The sequence below is a fragment of the Tyto alba genome, unplaced genomic scaffold, assembly GCF_018691265.1.
Source record: "Tyto alba isolate M040663 unplaced genomic scaffold, T.alba_DEE_v4.0 Super-Scaffold_23, whole genome shotgun sequence".
Taxonomy (NCBI): Eukaryota; Metazoa; Chordata; class Aves; order Strigiformes; family Tytonidae; genus Tyto; species Tyto alba.
The window spans coordinates 27,762,395-27,782,620 of NW_024881297.1; the positions used below are offsets into that span (position 1 = coordinate 27,762,395).

General features: G+C 64.7%; 5 protein-coding genes across 8 annotated transcripts; 3 read left to right on the top strand and 2 right to left on the bottom strand.

Moving 5' to 3' along the window:
• Nucleotides 1-123: 123 nt before the first annotated feature.
• On the bottom strand, nucleotides 124-3,003 carry LOC104361204 (retinol dehydrogenase 16). Of its 2 annotated transcripts, XM_042796574.1 has the most exons (5): nucleotides 2,483-3,003; nucleotides 1,952-2,310; nucleotides 1,561-1,819; nucleotides 687-850; nucleotides 124-517 (listed from the first exon to the last, which is right to left on the bottom strand). In XM_042796574.1, the coding sequence occupies exons 2-5, from the start codon at nucleotides 2,265-2,267 to the stop codon at nucleotides 300-302; spliced, it is 957 nt and encodes a 318-aa protein (XP_042652508.1). In that variant the 5' UTR covers nucleotides 2,268-2,310; nucleotides 2,483-3,003; the 3' UTR covers nucleotides 124-299. The 2 variants fall into 2 exon arrangements, with proteins under 2 accessions (XP_042652508.1, XP_042652507.1); XM_042796573.1 differs by having other exon boundaries at nucleotides 1,952-3,003.
• A 263-nt stretch (nucleotides 3,004-3,266) lies between these two features.
• On the bottom strand, nucleotides 3,267-5,771 carry LOC122153772 (retinol dehydrogenase 16-like). The gene is made up of 4 exons (XM_042796575.1): nucleotides 5,095-5,771; nucleotides 4,704-4,962; nucleotides 3,830-3,993; nucleotides 3,267-3,660 (listed from the first exon to the last, which is right to left on the bottom strand). Exons 1-4 carry the CDS (start codon nucleotides 5,408-5,410, stop codon nucleotides 3,443-3,445), a joined length of 957 nt encoding a protein of 318 aa, XP_042652509.1. The 5' UTR covers nucleotides 5,411-5,771; the 3' UTR covers nucleotides 3,267-3,442.
• A 62-nt stretch (nucleotides 5,772-5,833) lies between these two features.
• Nucleotides 5,834-8,749, top strand: PRIM1 (DNA primase subunit 1). 3 transcript variants are annotated; one of them, XM_042796566.1, is made up of 13 exons: nucleotides 5,834-6,035; nucleotides 6,299-6,456; nucleotides 6,555-6,661; nucleotides 6,772-6,845; nucleotides 7,079-7,215; nucleotides 7,288-7,346; nucleotides 7,423-7,532; nucleotides 7,622-7,713; nucleotides 7,794-7,938; nucleotides 8,012-8,081; nucleotides 8,165-8,250; nucleotides 8,340-8,438; nucleotides 8,536-8,749. In XM_042796566.1, exons 1-13 carry the CDS (start codon nucleotides 5,933-5,935, stop codon nucleotides 8,553-8,555), a joined length of 1,260 nt encoding a protein of 419 aa, XP_042652500.1. In that variant the 5' UTR covers nucleotides 5,834-5,932; the 3' UTR covers nucleotides 8,556-8,749. The 3 variants fall into 3 exon arrangements, with proteins under 3 accessions (XP_042652500.1, XP_042652501.1, XP_042652502.1); XM_042796567.1 differs by having other exon boundaries at nucleotides 7,797-7,938; XM_042796568.1 differs by lacking the exon at nucleotides 7,794-7,938.
• Nucleotides 8,750-8,997: 248 nt separating this feature from the next.
• On the top strand, nucleotides 8,998-19,811 carry NACA (nascent polypeptide associated complex subunit alpha). The gene is made up of 8 exons (XM_033007112.2): nucleotides 8,998-9,071; nucleotides 9,447-9,518; nucleotides 17,680-17,765; nucleotides 17,891-17,968; nucleotides 18,483-18,629; nucleotides 18,919-19,047; nucleotides 19,394-19,516; nucleotides 19,683-19,811. The coding sequence occupies exons 2-8, from the start codon at nucleotides 9,449-9,451 to the stop codon at nucleotides 19,695-19,697; spliced, it is 648 nt and encodes a 215-aa protein (XP_032863003.1). The 5' UTR covers nucleotides 8,998-9,071; nucleotides 9,447-9,448; the 3' UTR covers nucleotides 19,698-19,811.
• Nucleotides 9,594-17,673, top strand: LOC122153771 (nascent polypeptide-associated complex subunit alpha, muscle-specific form-like). The gene is made up of 2 exons (XM_042796554.1): nucleotides 9,594-14,663; nucleotides 14,856-17,673. The coding sequence occupies exons 1-2, from the start codon at nucleotides 12,749-12,751 to the stop codon at nucleotides 16,319-16,321; spliced, it is 3,381 nt and encodes a 1,126-aa protein (XP_042652488.1). The 5' UTR covers nucleotides 9,594-12,748; the 3' UTR covers nucleotides 16,322-17,673.
• Nucleotides 19,812-20,226: the final 415 nt, after the last annotated feature.

Here is a 20,226-nt window from a genome sequence, read left to right on the forward strand (position 1 = left end):
GTACGGTACGGTACAGCATGGCACGGTATGGCACGGCATGGCCGGCGGCAGTGCTGGTGCTGAGGGGGGAGCAGGGATGTGGCTGTGATGCTGCACCCCAGGCTGAAATCAAGCCCTGCCAGGTGCAGCGGAGGAGTTGTCTTTATTCAGAAGCAAACAGGTCTGCTAGCAGGGGACAGCGGGCTGTGAGCCGTACATTGCGTTAGAAATTCAGGACCCTGTTGGCACGGCCTCGGCTGAGGGCGATGCCGGAGCCCACGCTGCTGCTGCCCGTTGGCTGCCAACGCCGCGCCCCGGCTTTAGGCTTTCTGGGCAGGTTTGCTGTATAACCAGGTGAATATGGTGTCCGTGAGGGCTGACGGCAGGTAGCTGAGCGGGATGTAAAGCAGCTTGGCGTCCCAGCCCGCCGAGTAGCGGGCACGGGGGTAGCGGCTGGTCAGCGCGTGCTCCATGCAGTCCGTGACCAGCGTCAGGTTGGAGTTGCACATCTTCTGCAGCATGTTGAGTCCCACCAGCACTGAGGGGGCAGAAAGCACCGGTCAGGCTGCCGGGGCTGAGACCCGCGAGCCGAATGCAGCCCAACAGCTCGGTGGGATGATGGGGTGGTGGAACACCCCACGGCCCCAGGAACGGGCCTTGTGTCAGGAGACAAATGCCATTTCTTAACCTTTAGGTGAGGTACTTACACTCCTTCAAGTACTTCTCCCCGTAACTTGTTTTGGTTTCCTCAGGGAGCCTCTCCCAGAGGGAAAGAATCTCATTCTCCATGTTCTCCTTGTTGAGGAGCATCGTCTTGAAGTAGCCTGGCTCGATTATGCTGACCTTCACCCCAAAGTTGTGCATCTCAAGCCTGGAAGGGATAAAGCCCCATGGGACACGGGAGCAGCTCCTGAGAGCATCCACTGTCTGCCAGCACAGGCTGCGCGTGGGCACCGGCTCTCGCGCGGGATGCACAGCAGCCTCGTGCTGGAGGTTTGGGGGGGAGCCAGAGACCCCCCAGCAGACCCCACGCCAGCCCCAGCACGTCTCTGAGGCAGCGTGTGAGCAAATGTCTGCCGAGTCTGGATGGCACGGGGCCAAAGGAAATCTGGGGACTGCAGGGCCATTGCCCGCGGGATCCGGTACGGGGGCAAGGTCTGAGGGGACAGGCTCGGTGCCAGGGCAGGCAGTGCCAGCCAGCATGGCCACAGCCTCCTTGCTGCTGGGTAGTAAACAGGCAGGGGAATGAAATCAAAGTCCTGCCAAGTCTTTTGCCTTCCCTCACCCAGGGCTGCCTCTGCATGAGCTTGGCTGAAAGAGGAGCAGAGGCTGCCTGTGGCCCACAAGGGTCCCCCTGGCCAGGAGATCGCTCCTGTGGGACCCAAGGCATCGTGACATCTGGTTCATGTCTTGGGCGTCCCCGCAAGCCCTCCTCTCGTGCATCGGCAGCAGCTAAGAAAAGCTCCCCCTGCGTTCGCTCGCTGTTGTGCAAGGATGAGGTTTGACGGCCAGAGGCTCTGCCGGCCAAAGCCTGTAAAAACAAACTGGGAAACTGGGGCAGTGTCTGTGTGCCAGCCTTACCGGAGACTGTCGGAGAAGGCCTCCACGCCGAACTTGGAGATGCAGTACCCCCCGCCAAAAAAGGAGACACGGCCCATCACACTGGCCACATTGACCACCCGGCCCCGCGCCCGCCTCAACAGGGGCAGGAGGCTCAGCGTCACCTCGATGAGGCCGAGCAGGTTGACGTCCAGCACCTTGACGAAGTCGCCCTTGGTCAGCCACTCGTTAGGGCCGGTGGGAATGGCGATCCCCGCGTTGTTCACCAGCCCCCAGAGCCCTGGGGAGAGGGGACGGGGTGAGCTGGGGAATCCCACGGCCCCGCGCCAGCCGTGGCTGTGCCGGCGAGGTTGCCGGGGGGCTGGCAGGGGTGGCGCTGGGGGTGACGCTGGGGACAGCTGCCCTGTCCTACCTGCGTCCCCCACACGCTCGCGGACCCAGGCGGCGGCGGCGGCGATGCTCTGGCTGGAGGTGACATCCAGGAGGATGGTCTGCAGCCGCGGCGAGGCGGCCGCCTGCAGCTGCGCAGCCCCGGTGTCGGTCAGGCAGGCGGCCAGCACCCGCAGCCCCCGCGCGTCCAGCTGCCGCGCCAGCAGGTTCCCGAAGCCGCTGTCGCAGCCCGTGATCAGCACCGACTTCTCCGAGAGCCTCGGCACCGTCTGCCGCTCCCGGTGCCAGCGCCGCAGCAGGCACAGCCCCGCCAGCACCACCGCCAGGCACAGCCACATCCTCGGGCACCGGGAGCAACAGCCCTCTGCGCAATCCGCATTCCTGCCATATATATAGAGTTTGGTGTGAGGGACCAGCCCCAGCCCATGAGTTGGGCCGTGTTGCTGGGAGAGTCGGGGGCTGGGGTTGCTCCAGGACACACTGGAGGAGAGGCAGGATTGCAGCAGCACCTGGAAAAACTTTTGCATCTCTCAAGTGCAATTCACGGCTTTACCTCACACAGATCCGTGTGCCGGGAGCTCTGCTTTGGCCTTTAATAGCTGTTTGTGCTGGCAGGGTGGATCCAGTTCCCCCACGGAGCTGGATTTGGCTGAACTCTCCAGACACGGTCGGCAGTGCCCAGCCCCGGACTTCTCCCTCTCGCCGGCCGCACTGCACTCGCCCAGCTTTGGTCTGGTGCGGGATGGCAGCCTCGTCCCCTCACCCCACGATGGGCCCTGCACAACGAGGCAGCAAAAATGCCTGGGCACAGTTTGCTGGAGCGGGGCAGCCTTCACCAACCGGGCACTGAGGGTCTGCAGAGACATGCACGGCAGCAGGCGCTGCTCGGGATGCCCAAGGCACACTGAGGAGGAAGAGGAGGAGGAGGAGCAGGACTTGACCAGAGGCTGCCCAGCCCTGTGCCCAGAGGGAAACCTGTCCAAGTTTGTACAGGTCTGGTTTTTATTCATGTGTGTTAAATGATGGAACAGCAGCTCTGGTGAGTGCAGCTCTCGCACCCCAGCAGGAGCTGGACCCTGCATGGAGCAGGCACTCAGGGGAATGGCTGGAGAACCCAGGAGCTCCCGTGGCACGGCATGGCACGGCACAGCATGGCATGGCACGGCACGGCACGGTATGGCACACCATGGCACTGCACTGCATGGCATGGCACGGTACGGTACGGTACAGCATGGCACGGTATGGCACGGCATGGCCGGCGGCAGTGCTGGTGCTGAGGGGGGAGCAGGGACGTGGCTGTGGTGCTGAACCCCAGGCTGAAATCAAGCCCTGCCAGGTGCAGAGGAGGAGTTGTCTTTATTCAGAAGCAAACAGGTCTGCTAGCAGGGGACAGCGGGCTGTGAGCCGTACATTGCGTTAGAAATTCAGGACCCTGTTGGCACGGCCTCGGCTGAGGGCGATGCCGGAGCCCACGCTGCTGCTGCCCGTTGGCTGCCAACGCCGCGCCCCGGCTTTAGGCTTTCTGGGCGGGTTTGCTGTATAACCGGGTGAATATGGTGTCGGTGAGGGCTGACGGCAGGTAGCTGAGCGGGATGTAAAGCAGCTTGGCGTCCCAGCCCGCCGAGTAGCGGGCACGGGGGTAGCGGCTGGTCAGCGCGTGCTCCATGCAGTCCGTGACCAGCGTCAGGTTGGAGTTGCACATCTTCTGCAGCATGTTGAGTCCCACCAGCGCTGAGGGGGCAGAAAGCACCGGTCAGGCTGCCGGGGCTGAGACCCGCGAGCCGAATGCAGCCCAACAGCTCGGTGGGATGATGGGGTGGTGGGACACCCCACGGCCCCAGGAACGGGCCTTGTGTCAGGAGACAAATGCCATTTCTTAACCTTTAGGTGAGGTACTTACACTCCTTCAAGTACTTCTCCCCGTAACTTGTTTTGGTTTCCTCAGGGAGCCTCTCCCAGAGGGAAAGAATCTCATTCTCCAGGTTCTCCTTGTTGGTGATCATCGTCTTGAAGTAGCCTGGCTCGATTATGCTGACCTTCACCCCAAAGTTGCGCATCTCAAGCCTGGAAGGGATAAAGCCCCATGGGACACGGGAGCAGCTCCTGAGAGCATCCACTGTCTGCCAGCACAGGCTGCGCGTGGGCACCGGCTCTCGCGCGGGATGCACAGCAGCCTCGTGCTGGAGGTTTGGGGGGGAGCCAGAGACCCCCCAGCAGACCCCACGCCAGCCCCAGCACGTCTCTGAGGCAGCGTGTGAGCAAATGTCTGCCGAGTCTGGATGGCACGGGGCCAAAGGAAATCTGGGGACCGCGGGGCCATTGCCCGCGGGATCCGGTACGGGGGCAAGGTCTGAGGGGACAGGCTCGGTGCCAGGGCAGGCAGTGCCAGCCAGCGTGGTCACAGCCTCCTTGCTGCTGGGTAGTAAACAGGCAGGGGAATGAAATCAAAGTCCTGCCAAGTCTTTTGCCTTCCCTCACCCAGGGCTGCCTCTGCATGAGCTTGGCTGAAAGAGGAGCAGAGGCTGCCTGTGGCCCACAAGGGTCCCCCTGGCCAGGAGATCGCTCCTGTGGGACCCAAGGCATCGTGACATCTGGTTCATGTCTTGGGCGTCCCCGCAAGCCCTCCTCTCGTGCATCGGCAGCAGCTAAGACAAGCTCCCCCTGCGTTCGCTCGCTGTTGTGCAAGGATGAGGTTTGACGGCCAGAGGCTCTGCCGGCCAAAGCCTGTAAAAACAAACTGGGAAACTGGGGCAGTGTCTGTGTGCCAGCCTTACCGGAGACTGTCGGAGAAGGCCTCCACGCCGAACTTGGAGATGCAGTACCCCCCGCCAAAAAAGGAGACACGGCCCATCACACTGGCCACATTGACCACCCGGCCCCGCGCCCGCCTCAACAGGGGCAGGAGGCTCAGCGTCACCTCGATGAGGCCGAGCAGGTTGACGTCCAGCACCTTGACGAAGTCGCCCTTGGTCAGCCACTCGTTAGGGCCGGTGGGAATGGCGATCCCCGCGTTGTTCACCAGCCCCCAGAGCCCTGGGGAGAGGGGACGGGGTGAGCTGGGGAATCCCACGGCCCCGCGCCAGCCGTGGCTGTGCCGGCGAGGTTGCCGGGGGGCTGGCAGGGGTGGCGCTGGGGGTGACGCTGGGGACAGCTGCCCTGTCCTACCTGCGTCCCCCACACGCTCGCGGACCCAGGCGGCGGCGGCGGCGATGCTCTGGCTGGAGGTGACATCCAGGAGGATGGTCTGCAGCCGCGGCGAGGCGGCTGCCTGCAGCTGCGCAGCCCCGGTGTCGGTCAGGCAGGCGGCCAGCACCCGCAGCCCCCGCGCGTCCAGCTGCCGCGCCAGCAGGTTCCCGAAGCCGCTGTCGCAGCCCGTGATCAGCACCGACTTCTCCGAGAGCCTCGGCACCGTCTGCCGCTCCCGGTGCCAGCGCCGCAGCAGGCACAGCCCCACCAGCACCACCGCCAGGCACAGCCACATCCTCGGGCACCGGGAGCGGCACCGGGAGCGCGGCGGCTGAGCGGCTCCGGCCCGACCTTGGCGCTGCCCGCGGCTCCGCGGTTAATGGTTAACGACCGCGGCTTCGGGCTCCGGCGCAACGGCCGTAGGGAGCCCGCGGGGCCGCCCGGCAGCACCGGGTCGCGCCTCCCCGGCCCTTCGCCGCCCCGCTCGGGCCGCCCCCTCCGCGCTTCCGCCGCCTCCGGCCCGCGGGTGCCCGATCCCGGTCCCGGGGCTCGGCTCCGGCACTACGCGGCTGCCGTCGGGGCGGGTCCTCTCGCAGCCGTCGGGGAATCGTTAACCCGGAGCGGGGCAGCCCCCGGGAGTCCCCGCACCCCTGCGCTGTCCCCCCCCCAGCCCCCACCGACCCGCCCCGTACCGACCCGCCCGTAGCCCCGGCCCCGCTCACCCCCCCCCCTCCGCGCCCGCCCCCGGGGCCGGACTACAGCTCCCGGCGGCCCCCGGGCGCCCGTCCCCGCCGCTTCCCGCCGCTTCGCTCCCGCCATGGCGCGGTTCGAGCCGGCGGCGCTGCCCGAGCTGCTCCCGGTTTTCTACCGGCGGCTCTTCCCGCACGGCGCCTACGGCCGCTGGCTCGGCTACGGCGGCGGTGAGCGGAGGGGGGGGCTGCGGGGGGGGGGTGGTGGTGGAGGGGGTGCCCCCGGGGTGAGGGCTGCGGGACCGGGGCACGTGGCGCGGGGGTCCCGGGATGGACGCACCGGCCGGGGCGCTGGGGGGCTCAGGAGAGCGATGAGGGGGGGCTTTGAGGGAAACACGCGGGAGGGGTCCGGCCCCCCGGGGCAGCGTCGGGGTTGCCCCCCCCCGCTGTCCCCGACCCCATCCGCACCCCCCAACCTGCCCGCACCCCCGCAGTGGTGAAGGGCTACTTCCAGCAGCGGGAATTCTCCTTCACGCTGCGGGACGACGTCTACGTGCGGTTCCAGTCCTTCGGCAGCCCCCAGGAGCTGGAGCGGGAGCTGCAGAGGACCAACCCCTACAAGATCGACATCGGGGCTGTCTACTCCCACCGGGTGAGTCCTGCTCCCTGCCCCCCCCCCCCCCAGCACCCCGACTTCGGGGCCCTGGAGGGGTCACAGCCCACGGCTCTCGAGCCCGTCCTGTCCCGCAGCCCAACCAGCACAACACGGTGCACCAAGGGGCCTTCCAACCCCAGGAGAAGGAGCTGGTCTTTGACATCGACATGACGGACTACGACGACGTCCGGACGTGCTGCAGGTGCCTGGGGGGGTGTTCACGGCCCGAGCTGCAATACAGGGCCAGGATTGGGGTGCGGGGACTGGGGGCAGTAGCCTGACCTGCTGCGCTCTGCCCCCCCCCCCCCCCAGCTCGGCTGAGATCTGCTCCAAGTGCTGGACCCTGATGACCATCGCCGTCCGCATCATCGACCGCGCGCTCGTGGGTGAGGGTCTGGAGGACGCACGCAGCCCCTGTCCTCGTGCACTGTGGACACGTCCTGACCACGCTCTGCCCCGCAGCAACACCCTGAAGCGGGGGTCGGGGTAGCACTCTCGCGGGGCTGGGGGGTCAGCGGAGGCTGTGCTGGTGCCCGGTGGGTTTGCTGCTCTGCCAGGCTCGGGTGGACGCTGCAGCCCGTCGCGATGTGCTCCTGCAGCCCAGCTGTTCCCCCCGCAGAGGACCTGGGCATGAAGCATCGCCTGTGGGTGTACTCGGGCCGGAGGGGTGTCCACTGCTGGGTGTGTGACGACGCGGTGCGGAAATGGTCCCCGGCGCTGCGGGCAGCCGCTGTGGAGTACCTGACCCTGGTGAAGGTGGGTACGGGGGGGTCCGAGCACCGCCATGCCCACCCCCCCCCCCCAGGCTGACCACCGCTGTCCCCCCAGGGTGGAACAGAAACTGTGAAGAAGGTGAACCTCTCCGAGCCCGTCCACCCCTTCATCAGGTCGGTGGGGATCCCCCTGCGCAGCCCCCGCAGCCGCCGGCCGCGGGGCGCTGAGCCTCCCCCTGCTCCTCCGCAGGCGGTCGGTCGGCGTGGTGGAGAAATACTTCGAGGAGTACGCGCTGGTGGGCCAGGACATTCTGGGCAGCCCGGAGAGCTGGGAGAAGGTGCTGGCCCTCGTCCCGGAGGATATCCTTTCCGGAGCGGGTCCAGAGGGAGGGTCCGTGCGGGGGGAGCGGGGTCGGCAGCGTTGGCCATCAGCCTTGACCACCGGCCACAGCACCGCGAGCCGCTGCAGGGCGAGTTCCCCAGGAAGCGGGACTCGGTGCAGCGCTGGGAGCTGCTGAAGGGCAGGATGGAGCGGACGCGGGTGAGTGGCCGTGGAGCCGCCCTGGGCGGGGGGCTGGGTGCCCCCCACCTGCCCCGCTGCCCCCTGACCTGTCCCGGCAGCAGCTGGTGGGGACCGGGAGGAACGTGCCGTGCTACGCAGACTGGGAGATCATGCTGCAGTACTGCTTCCCCCGCCTCGACATCAACGTCAGCAAAGGGGTCGGGCACCTGCTGAAAAGCCCCTTCAGCGTCCACCCCAAAACGGGTGGGTCTGGCGGGCTGCGGGGCAGCACCCCTCGGGGCTGGGCACCCCCGGCACTGACTCCCTTCTCTCGCAGGTCGCATTTCGGTGCCGCTGGATCTGCAGAGGCTGGACCAGTTTGACCCGTTCGCTGTCCCCACCATCAGGTATGTGAACAGGGCTGGAGCACAGTGCGGGGGGGTCCCGGCGGTGCTGGCAGCCCCCCACCGTGACCCATCACCTCCTGCAGCTCCCTGTGCCACGAGCTGGACACAGCCGGCAGTGACGGGGAGCAGGAGGACAGCGGCGAGACAGAGCCAAAGCGCCGTGTGCGGGGTGAGCAGGGCTGGGGCCGGGTCGCGGGGGGGGTTCCCCACTGCCCTGCACACCCCCCCCCCCACACTCAGCTCCCCCCAATCCTCCAGACTACAGGAAGACGAGCCTGGCGCCCTACGTGCGGGTCTTCGAGCAGTTTGTGGAGGAGATGGAGCGTGCCCGAAGGGGAGAGCGGCTCCGGAGAAGTGGTGAGAGCTGGGTGGGGATGCAGCTGGCTGGGGGACCCCCCCGGGCTCTGAGAAACTGCTCTTTTTCTGTAAAACTTGCCCTTTCTCCCCTTTGCAGACTTGAAAGGGGACTTCTGAGGCCTCGCTCCTCACCGCAGAGCCGCCGAGGGACTGGCACTGCCATTGCTGCCTCCACCGCTGTCACCCCCACCGGCCTCAAGGTCCCGGTGTTTTGGGGCAGGGGGCCCGGCTCCCCGCCCCGCTCCCCACGCGGGAGCATCCCTTCTTTTGTACTTTTTCTGCCCAAAGACCATTAAACATCTCTGCTCACCCATGTGCCTGCTCTTTGGGACCTGCGGAGGCTGGGGGGGGACGGGGCCCGGGAGGGAGAACCGGGGGGTGCAGCCCCTGCCCTGCAGCCCCCCCAAACCCCTGCTGAGGGGTCCCACCCCGCACCCTGGGGGTCCCACCCCGTACCCCAGGGGGTCCCGGCGGGGCCCGGAACGTCGGAGCGCGGCCGTTGGGGAGGGGGGGGGAGAGCGTCCGGGCGGTGGGGCGCTGCCCCCTGCCCCGGAAGCGCTCGTCCTGCCGGAAGTCGCGCCTTCAGCTGCTCGGTCTCTTTCCGCCGCCATCTTGGGCCCCGCTCCCCGCACAGTGAGTCCGGGCGCCGGGATCCGCCGCCATCCGCCACCGCGGGGGCTGCCCGTCACCCGCGGGCCGGCCGGGGGGGCGGTGGCGGCGCTGCTGGGGCCGCGGGCGGGCCGGCGGGGGCGGCTCCGCGCACCGGGAAGGGGCCTCCCGCTCCGGGGGTGGGGGGGAGGGCGGCCGAGGCCCCGGGGCGGGGGGGGGGAGCCCCGGTGTCAGCACTCGCTGGGCCCGGCGTGCCCGGTCCCGCCTGGGCGGCCGAGCCGTCTCCGCGGGCCTGTCGGTACCGTCGGAGGGGGTTGGGAAGGGAGCGATCCCGGGGCCGCCGTCCGACCGTGCGGAGCCCCGGCGAGCCCGGGCCTGTCGGCTTCTCGCTTTCCGCAGAAATGCCCGGCGAAGCCACAGAAACCGTCCCGGCCACGGAGCAGGAGCTGCCGCAGCCGCAGGCGGAGACAGGTGAGGTGGCGGGGGGGAGCGGCCCCGGCACTGCGGCCGCGGGGGGAAGCGGGGGGACTCCGGGATTCCGGAGGCTCTGGGGGCTCCCGGGCCGTGCCATACTCACTGGCCGAGGACGCGGGGCCCGCGGGATGCCGGGCTGCTCCCAGACCGGAGTGACCTTCCCGTGGGCAAAAGAAATCTGTATTCCGTGCTTTCCCACCCAAAACCGCACCGGTTAGCGCTGCAGAAACGCGACTAAAGAGACGTGATTCGCGGCTCCTTCTGTCACAAAATTTTGGGAGAGCGTTACTTCAAACTATCGTGTCTGTGTTCCTGTTACGGATCAAGAGTGATGGTGCAGCGGGAGGGGGAGGAAAGCGGCCGTGGCCGGGTCGGGGTACGGCCGGGCAGCGACTGGGACAGTCGAGGGCACCTGCAGACGTTAACGACCCCTCAGGTTTGGGAAGACGGCGCGTGGCTCCGTGACGGAAAGTCACAGCCGGGCTGGGGAGCGTTGCTGCACCAGCCTCTCTCTGCCTGGGGGGGAACGGCCCCGGGACTCGAGGCAGCTCAGAAACACCCGTGGGGTGGGGGCCGGGCTCCAGCCTGTGCTGCTGGTTACGCTGCCTTGAAGGTGTGCCAGGCATTGTCACCCAGCCTGGGGGAGCCACACGGCCCATGATGGTGCGTAGGGGTCTGCCCAAAGGGCGTGTTGAGTTTGGGGACCATGAGGGAGGCCAGGGCTTCCCCAGGGTCGGGAGGTGCTGGCAGAAAGCTTCGCTGGTGGCAGCTGTCAGTGTGACAGCCGTGATGTCGGGTCTCAGGGCGCTGCTGTGCTTTTGGTCTCTCTCCAGGCATAGCTGGGATTCCTGTGGTGGGGCCACTTCCCAGCATCTCCCCTCCTCTTCCCAGGACAGCTTTTCTCTCAGTCTCGGGTGACAACTCGCACCTTTTCTCCCCCCCAGGCTCTGCCGCTCTTGAGTCTGTAACAGCTTCATGGGGCACATGTAGGTCAGTACAAGCTGACTGTGGACGGCACGTGCTGAGCAGCAAATGCTGTTAAGAGTATCTTCTCCCCTGGGCCTGGGGGAGCACGGGGGGATCCCAGGAGCCACAGGTGGAGAGTGGAGACAAAGGGTGTGTGTGAGTGCGAGGGCCGCCGCGTTTATCCCATCTCTGCTGAGCCAGTTGTGTGAGATCTGGCAGCACAAGAGGAGCTGGGGATGCTGGTGCAGGGTTGGAAGTCACACCATGGGTGGGAGTTGTCAGGCAGTTTCCTTTGATGTTCATTTGATTCTTTAGAGCTTGGTTGGTCTGTGGAAAGCTTGTGAGGTTGGGCACAGTGGTCTCTAATCCAGCTGCACAGGGCTTCAGCTTTCAGGAGTGGACAGCTGGGCTGCGGGAGGCTCTGTGGCCTGATTGGTTTAAGCATCACTTAAAAATTATATGTGCTTTTTGAGAGTTCTGCGTCTCGCTGTGTTTGCAAGAGGGGCCACGAGAGAGGTGGGGTTGTCAGTGGAGAAGTGGTGAATTGGAAATACCATGCTTGTTGCAGGAACATCCTCAAATGGTGCTGGTGAGGTGTTGGTGGAGATGGAAAAGGAACAGGGATAAACGAGCTTTCCAGAGGAGGCCGTTTTCTGTGAAGGGCTCGGGACCAGCTCAGCTCTTGGCAAAGGGTTGTTGCTCCTTTTTGAGGTGCCAGTAGGTTCCCTGGGGCAGGAATTGTTCTGGTACCTGTTGGCACAAGGCTGAGTGGCTGCCCAGCTCCAGACAGGTTCCCATCTCCTCCCACCACCCTGTGTTTCGGGGTAGGTTGGGGAAATGGGGCGTTCAAGTGTCTTCTGGGCCACTGCGCTTGGGGCAGAGAAGGGGGAGGCTGCTGTGAGTTCCACACACGTGTTAGTGCTCCGGATGGTAGCGAGGCGAGGACCCGAGTCTGTGACAAGCCCATATCGCAGTGTGAGAGGTTTGGGTAGGGGCAGTGGACACGCAGGCAGTGGCAGCCCTGTTGTGAGTTGGTGGGTGACCTGTGCAGCGCTGCCTGTGGCTGCAGCAGCGGGAGCCAGTGCTCTGCATGGAAGTGGGAGGAGATCTGTTGCTTCCTTATCGTGATGGGATCTGCGAACTCAACTGTGATTTGGGCTCCACAGCCGCTGGTGGCTTCTCCTTGGCGGCCGGCCCGGCTGCGCTCCCCTCTGGCAGACGTGCTGGGACAGACGTGCGGGGACACGCTGCCTCCAGGTTGGGGTTGGTGCCGTGGGTGTGGAGCTGCGGAAGGGTGGGTGTGCGGCGGGGCTGGTTCTGCTCTCCCGACCTGCAGCGGTGCCGGTTGTGCTGGTTGGACCAGCGCTGCCCTCCCTGGCTCTCACGGCCTGTTCCCTGGGTGGTTCCCTTTGATCACCAGTTCACGCTGGGAGTGGCCGGGTGCTCTCTGGGCTCTCAGCGCTGGCTGGAGGCGGGTGTGTGCTCTCAGTCGCCAGGACTTGCCTTAATAAACTGTTGTTCTCACCCGTTCAGCTCCAGCTGCCCTTCCTCCCGCAGCCCCTGTTACTGCTACTGTCACAGTGCCAGGTACTCCCGGACCCTCCTCGTTAACACCTCGTGTGCCACATTAACCAGTTTGCTCTTCTGGGTGGTTGCAGTTACATTAACCCTAACAGCTTGCACAGGGGAGCACCGGTCACTCTGCATGGGAGTCAGGGCTCGGGGTCCCATCCCCTCGGTGTGGGTGTGCCACGCCACTCCCTGTGCCTCAGCATCCTCATCCTCAAAGGGCACCTGTCTGCCGGGAGGGTCTGCCTGTGTCACAGCGGGGCTGAAGGGGGGCTGCCCTCTGCCAGAGTGTTCCTGGAACAATTATGCATACCAATCTGTTAAATTTTACTTTTATTTGCAATTCTCGGGTGGGTTCTCATCACCCCGCTGCTCCCACCAGCCCAGGATGTGATTTCCCAGGCTCAGGAGCAGCACTGGGGCTCTGGCCAGGGCTCCGTGAAGGTTGTGGCAACCCCTTTGGTAGGGAAGAGCCAAGGGCAGAGCTGGCAGCAAAGCCAGTGCCGGCCCTGTCAGGTTCCTGTCGTGCCCAGCCCATTTCAGATGCCACCTCCTGCCATGCCAGGGCTTGAAGCCTGGGGTGGCTGTACTGACCCTGGACTGGGTTTTTTCTTCTGTCCCTTGCACCCGTCAGCTAGCTCACACACTGGCACAGCGCGCTCTGTAAAATTCATGCCAGTGTCCAGAAGCAGATGAACATCCTGCTCTGCTCTGGACCTGGCAGACGTTCGTCTGCTGCGTTAGAATCCGGGCACAAAGGCTGGGGGGAAGGCCAGGGCCGGCTGTGCTGGGCAGGCTGCCTTCTCCTGCCTTCTCCCTCTCTCCCATCTCTCACGGGTTCACTCTGTTTCTCTCCTTTAGCTGTTCTTCATGCTGCTCATTCCCCACCTCTGACTCCATCTCCAGGCCCAGCTGGCCAGGCTCTCCCAGCGGAGCCGACCAGCCCTGCTGTGGCTCTGCCTGACCCTGCCAGCCCCCCGGCCCCCATTTCCCCCGCTGTGGTCCCAGCTGCGGCCATCCCCGTGTTTTCTGTTCCCCCCCAGCTCCCTGCCCCAGCTCTGCAGGTCCCAGTTACCACTTCCCCTCCTCCAGCTCCGCAGTCCCCAATGGGTGTTGCAGCCCCAGGATCTCCAGGGCCTGCCCCAGTTAGCCCAGTGTCTCCGGGACTCCCGGCCCCAGTATCTCCTGCTCTGGCTGCTGTTCCTGACACAGTGACAGTAGTTCCCCATGCCACACCTGTGAGCCCTGGTTCTCCTCCTGCAGCTCTTGCCTCTCCTGTGAAAGCTGCCCCTCCTGCCACCCCTCTGAGCCCCACAGGAGCTGCAGCCCCGGCTCCTCTCCCTGGCCCCAGGGCAGCCTGTGCTCCTTCCCGAGGCCCTGGGGCAGCCCCGGTTGTTCTCCTACCACCCCCTTCCCTTCCCCTTGCCGCATTTCCCCCTCCAGCGTTCCTGCCCGCTCCCGCTGTGCCTCCCGAGGCTGCAGCTTGTCCCCAGAGCCCAGGCTCTCCTCTTCCTGCAGCAGCCCCTCTCTGCCCTGTCATGGCACCAGTAGCGGCTGCCCCGGCAGTACCGGTGTCTCCTGGCAGCCCTGCCTCCACCCCGCTGGCTCCTGTTTCGGCCTCTCCCCTGCCCCCCCTCACTCCTTCCCAGTGCCCAGCCCTGGCCAGTGCCATCTCTCCTCCTGCCTTCCTGGCTGCCCCCCTGGCCCCGCTGTCACCCCATGCACCTCTGGTGCCAACTGGGATGTCTCCTGGTAGTCCTGCTGCTACCCCACAGGGCCCAGCCCCAGGTGCTCCAGTCTCTCCACTGGTTCCAGCTGCTCCATCTGTTGCCAAGACCTGTCCCATAGGTCTTGCCCCAGTGGCCCCAGCGGTGGGGGACCCGGTCCCACCCTCCGTGGCCAGGACACCTCCTGGGAGCCTGGACCCTCTGGCAGCGCCTGCCTCTGTGGCAGTTCCCGTGGCTCCTGTCCTGTCCACACCTTCTCTGGGAGCTGCCACGTCTGCCCCAGAGCCACCAACAGCAGCAGCCACGGCTGCTTTGGCCAGAGCAGCTCCAATGAGCCCTGTCTCCCCACCAGCAGCTCCTGTGCCTGCTGCCCTCTCTGTCCCTGCCAGCTCCCCACCTGTCACACCGGCAATGGCAGCTCCGGCCACCCCTCCTGGGGCCAAAGCGGCTCCCGTGAGCCCTGTCACTGCCCCATGTGCCACCCCAGCCCCTGCCACACCAGCTCCTGCAGCTCCACCATCTCCAGCTGCCCCTCCTGCAGCCAAATCCCTTCCCATAAGCCCGATCTCTGCCCCCTCTGCCAGTTCCCTGCCTGTCACACCGGCGATGGCAGCTCCGGCCACTCCTCCTGGGGCCAAAGCAGCTCCCATGAGCCCCGTCACTGCCCCGTCTGCTCCTTCAGCCCCTGCCACCTCAGTTCCTGCAGCTCCACCGTCTCCAGCTGCCCCTCCTGCAGTGAAATCACCTCCCATGAGTCCTATCTCTGCCAGTTCCCTGCCTGTCACACCGGCAGTGGCAGCTCCGGCCACCCCTCCTGGGGCTAAAGCAGCTCCCGTGAGCCCTGTCACTGCCCCATCTGCTCCTTCAGCCCCTGCCACACCAGCTCCCGTGGCTCCACCATCTCCAGCTGCCCCTCCTGCAGCCAAATCACCTCCCATGAGCCCAATCTCTGCCCGCTCTGCCAGTTCCCCACCTGTCACGCTGGCAATGACAGGTCCAGCCACCCCTCCTGGGGCCAAAGCAGCTCCTGTGAGCCCTGTCTCTGCCCCGTCTACTTCTGCCCCTGCCTCACCAGCTCCCGCAGCTCCACCATCTCCAGCTGCCCCTCCTGCAGCCAAATCCCTTCCCATGAGCCCAATCTCTGCCCCCTCTGCCAGCTCGCCACTTGTCACACCGGCAATGACAGGTCCAGCCACCCCTCCTGGGGCCAAAGCAGCTCCTGTGAGCCCTGTCTCTGCTCCGTCTACTTCTGCCCCTGCCACACCAGCTCCTGCAGCTCCACCAGCTCCTGCTGCCCCTCCTGCAGCCAAAGCAGCTCCCGTGAGCCTGGTTGCTGCCCCCTCCACTCCCTCTGTACCTGCCAGCTCCCCACCTGTCACACCGGCGATGGCAGCTCCAGCCACCCCTCCTGGGGCCAAGGCAGCTCCCGTGAGCCCCATCACTGCCCCGTCTGCTCCTTCAGCCCCTGCCACCTCAGTTCCTGCAGCTCCACCATCTCCAGTTGCCCCTCCTGCAGTCAAATCACCTCCCATGAGCCCAGTCTCTGCCAGCTCCCCACCTGTTACACCGGCAATGGCAGCTCCAGCCACCCCTCCTGGGGCCAAAGCAGCTCCCGTGAGCCCTGTCACTGCCCCATCTGCCCCTGCCGCACCGGCGATGGCAGCTCCACCAGCTCCCACTGCTCCCCCTGCAGCCAAAGCAGCTCCCAAGAGCCCTGTTGCAACCACACCAGTTCCTGCAGCTCCACCAGCTCCAGCCGCTGCCCCTGCAGCAAAAAAGCCTCCTAAGAGCAGCCCTGTTGCTCCCCCATCTGCTCCCTCTGCCCCTGCTACTCCAGTGCTGGTGGCTCTGCCAGCTCCAGCTGCCCCCCCTGCAGCCAAAGCACCTCCCAAGGGCCCTGCTGCAGCCACACCAGCTCCAGCCACCCCCCCGGCACCTGAAGTGGCTCCCGAGAGCCCGCCAGCCCCCACCCCGGTACCTGGCATGCCAGCTCCTGCTCCAGGCACAGCTGCCCCAGCCCCAGGGGTTCCTGGTGGCCCCCCAAAGCCATCGGCTAATCGTCCTGCCCCTGCTCCCCAGAAACCACAAGCCACCCTTCCTGGCTCTGCCCCAGCAGGTAAACACCCCCCCGCTGCCTCTCCTGCACCAAGCGTTCCCCCCACGAAGAAGCAGACCCCTCCCAGTAAGGTCACCAAGCTGGCCCCCCGCCCTCCCCCATCCAAGCCCCCCTCAAAGGCCCCGGCCCCCATCAGCGCTGCCATCGACGACGACGACCTGCCGCCTCTGATCCCCCCAGAGCTGCCCGCTGCCGAGCCGCTGGTGCAGCCCATCCTGGTGGACCTCTCTCCCCGAGCAGCCGTGGCCCCCGCTGAGGCCGCTGCTCCTCCGGCCAAGCAGCCTGTCCTGAAGAATGACAAGGGTACTTGCCGCCGCGGTTTGCCGTGTGCATGGAGTGTCACTGGCTGCCCACTGGATACTAACCCGAATACGGGGCCCGGGTGCCCCTACATCGCTTGGTGTGTCGGTCTAGTCAAGTAGTCTGCGGAAGTGCCGCGGCAGAGGCAGGCCTGAACCATGCCAGAGCAAGCTCAGCCTGCCCGAGCAGCCGGTGAGCCGGGGAAAGGAGATGCCCCGTGGCCACAGGTTCGGCATGGTGCAGTGCCAGCGGGTCAGTGTCACTAATGCGCGTTCTCGGGCACGGAGCACGGTGTGGTTTGTGGTGTGGGCGCTGCGACTGTTGCCTGATCTGGCTTCACACTGAGGCTCTGGGAAGAGCTGCCATGTGCCTGTACTCTGTTGTGTGTGTGTGTGGTGTCCACCGTGGTTTTCCCCGTGTCCGTCTGCCAGCGAAGGAGCGCTGCGGGCAGTGCTGATGCCAGAACAGGCCTGTCCCCACGCTCTGGGGAAACTCCTTTGCCTGCCTGAGCTGTTGGGATCCCCCAGGCACGCACCGACAGCCTGCAGAGAGCTTTGCCAAAGGCTCCTGCGTGCTCAGCGTGGCTGTGGGCAAGAGGCCCTTTCCAGGGAAGGAAACGGGACCGAATTCAGGTAATGGCTGCGTGAGAGGGTGTCATGGTCACCCTCTGGCCTCCTCTGAGGCTGGAGACACCTGTCTCTGCTTTGTTCACTCCTGTGTGGTCAGACATGGCTGTGCCGTGGTTCGCAAGCTAATGGTGGCACTGCAGCAGTGGCGCAGGAGCTGGCAGCCCTCCGAGCCTCCCGGGCCACAGCAGCTTTCAGGACCTGGCACAGAGGTCAACCTGAGAGCAGAGGCCCACCTGAGCATCCAAAGATGCCGTTCCCTGATGGGGGTTTTCAAGGTAATTGCAAATCATCTCCCGTAGTGGAGTCATGGAAAGGTGCAGCAGCCCTGGGGACTTGGTGAATTGGGTCTTGTTTCTGTGCCATGTGGCTGAGCTCCTGCAGCATCAGCATCACTGCTGCCTGAGTGTGCTCGAGGGGCCCTGAGGGAGTCCCTGTCAGTGCCAGGCTGCTGCCGGCTCAGGGAGCGCTGCCCTGCGCTCCTGCCCGAGCCAGGCTGGCGCACTGGCCAGTGTGGTGCCTCAGACTGGGGGAGCAGCTCAGGCTGGGGCTGCCTCCTGGGGACTTGGTGTTCTGGAGCCAGCCTCCGGGCACCCGTGGTGCTTGGGCACCCGGCTTCCACCATGGTGAGAGTGCTCAGAATAGGCTCTTGGGCCACCTGCTGCTGATGGCGTTTGGGGTTGCAGAGAGAGCTCCTTCCACCAGACACTGCTTAACCATGCTAACTGGAACCTGCATCAGCACTCACAACCCCCGGCAACGAAGGCTGCACCGAAGCAGTGTGGTTCTTTGATCTTGCCGTGTCCCCAGGACCTGCCTGAGCTGGAAAGAGTGATGTGTTTTTGTTTCTGTAGGGTCTGGAACAGAGTCTGACAGTGATGAATCCGTACCAGAGCTCGAAGAGCAAGACTCCACACAGGCCACAACACAGCAGGCACAGGTAGGGCAGGTGGCATGTGCCAGCCACATCCCTGCACCCAGCAGCTGTGGAGCAGGATCGCTGCTGGTGCTGTCCACTGCAGTCCCAGGATTCTCATGGGTCCCTCTTGTTTTCTCTCCTTGCAGCTTGCAGCAGCAGCTGAAATAGATGAAGAACCTGTTAGCAAAGCAAAACAGAGCCGGAGTGAAAAGAAAGCACGGAAGGTAAGGTGGGATGATGGATGGACCAAACCCGTGTACAGCAAACAGCCTGCCCGTGGACACCTGAGCTTTGCCTCAGGGTCTGGCACAGTATCCCCAAGTGCAGGGGTCTTCGCCCAGTGAACCCTGTTCAGGGCTGCAGCTCCTCGCCTCCTGGTCCTGTACACTAGCAGCCGGGCATTTGGGAGCCGAGGGGTTTGTGCGACTTTCTACCCCCCCAGGCAGGGGGATGCCCCATTCATGGGAAAAATCCTTGTGTCTGGGGGCGGCTCGGGGCTGTGCTGTCGATGTCACCAGTCCTGGGACTGGAGTTCCCTCTCAGGCTCCCAGTGCAGTGTCAAGGCTAAAAGCCCAGGAGTGCTTCTCTGCAGCAGTTAAATGCACATTTTCATTTGTGTGAGCGCACCGATCATTGGACCCAGGTCTCTGGAGAGCAGATGAGCAGATGCATCTTTTCACAGGCTGGGCTGTCTCAGTAACTTCTCTTTCCCTCACATGTTCCTCTCGTGTTATTCAGGCAATGTCTAAACTGGGCCTTCGCCAGGTGACAGGAGTAACCAGAGTCACTATCCGGAAATCTAAGAACATCCTCTTCGTCATCACAAAGCCAGACGTGTACAAGAGCCCAGCGTCAGACACCTACATAGTCTTTGGGGAAGCGAAGGTGAGCCGACTGCGTGGTGTCTGGCAGGCCGCTTGGCTGCGGTTCCTCCTTGCCACCCGTGTGCCGCGGCTGCTGCCGGTGGATCCCAGCTGCCATGTGCCCCCCCGAGGGATGTGGGCAGGCCCGGGGTCTGTGCTGAGCGCCGGCTTCCCAGCTGGGTGGCACGGCAGAGCCGTTCGATGTGCCGGCACCGCTGCAGCACGTGGAGCACAGCTGCGGCTCTGAGCCTGCCTGCTGACACCCTGCTCTGCTCAGGGCTGGCCTCACTTACGCTTCTTCCCTTCTCCAGATCGAAGACCTGTCCCAGCAGGCCCAGCTGGCAGCTGCTGAAAAGTTCAAAGTGCAAGGAGAAGCTGTTTCAAACATCCAAGAAAACACACAGACCCCCACCGTGCAGGAGGAGAGTGAGGAAGAGGAGGTACGCCTTCCACAGCCTGTCTCAGCAGGGCTGGGCGCTTCACTGCGGACCTGAGCCGACCGCAAACCATCCAGAGTTTGTGTTAAGACCAGTGGTTTTCTGTCCTTCATCCACATCTTTGCCATGATGGCGAAGGGAGGGTGCTGGGTCCTTCGCCTGGAGGATCCTGTCCTGGGCACTGCCAGGAGACTGTCCCCAGGGCTGGGCAGTGCCCAGACTTGCTTCCCAGCTTCCGTGTGGCCTGAGTGGGAGCTGCCCCAATCCAGACAATCCCATCTTCCTCTGCCAGGCACAGAGCAAACCATGTGTCGGGCTGGCATGAATCCCGGGCTTTTGTCTCCTTTAGGTTGATGAAACCGGTGTTGAGGTGAAAGACATTGAGCTGGTGATGTCGCAGGCGAACGTGTCCCGAGCAAAGGCTGTCCGTGCCCTGAAGAACAACAGTAACGATATTGTAAATGCTATAATGGTGAGTGTCGGTGTGGCCAGGCGGGCCTGGCGCTGGGGGAGGAGGGATAACAGCTTGCGGTGGGATGTCCCTGGGGGCGGCAAGTGGAGGGATGTGCCTCCCGTGTCGGCGGCCAGGCTGGGGGCTCGGGGCTGCCTGGCCCCTAACACACCGTTTCTCTCTGCAGGAATTGACGATGTAGCCGCCAGAGGGAGGGGCCTTTTTTGGTGTTTCAGAGAAGAGTAAAATGTGACTAAATTTAAAATTTGTACTATTTCTATCAATTAATAAAAGTTGTGGCTTATTGTTGGTGAAACACTTTCTGCTCTGTGTTGGCTTTGCTGCCCTCCCCTCCCTGGTAGCCGAGGCCCCAGGGTGGAGCCTTCCTCCCGGGAAGATCTCAGGCCCGATACCCTGTTCTGTCCGGCCGCAGCGGAAGAACACCTGCCCATTCCCTCATTTCCTTCCTGCTGCGAAAGTCTGCTGGCCGTGAGCGCCGGCGCGGTGCCTGGGACACTGGGCTCAGGGATGCGAGGAGTCCGCTGCAGGGCGTCACCTCCACCATCCCCCCGGGTTCCCTTTGGTGACCGTAGGCTTCTCCTCGCTCTGCTGCAGCCGCGGGGCATTGCGCACCATCCAGCCTGATCCAAAGGGAGACTGAGGCTCATCCGGCTTCAGCCTGGCCGTTTCAACCGGCTGCCTTGCTGGAGTGGGGCCGTGCTCTGTCGGGC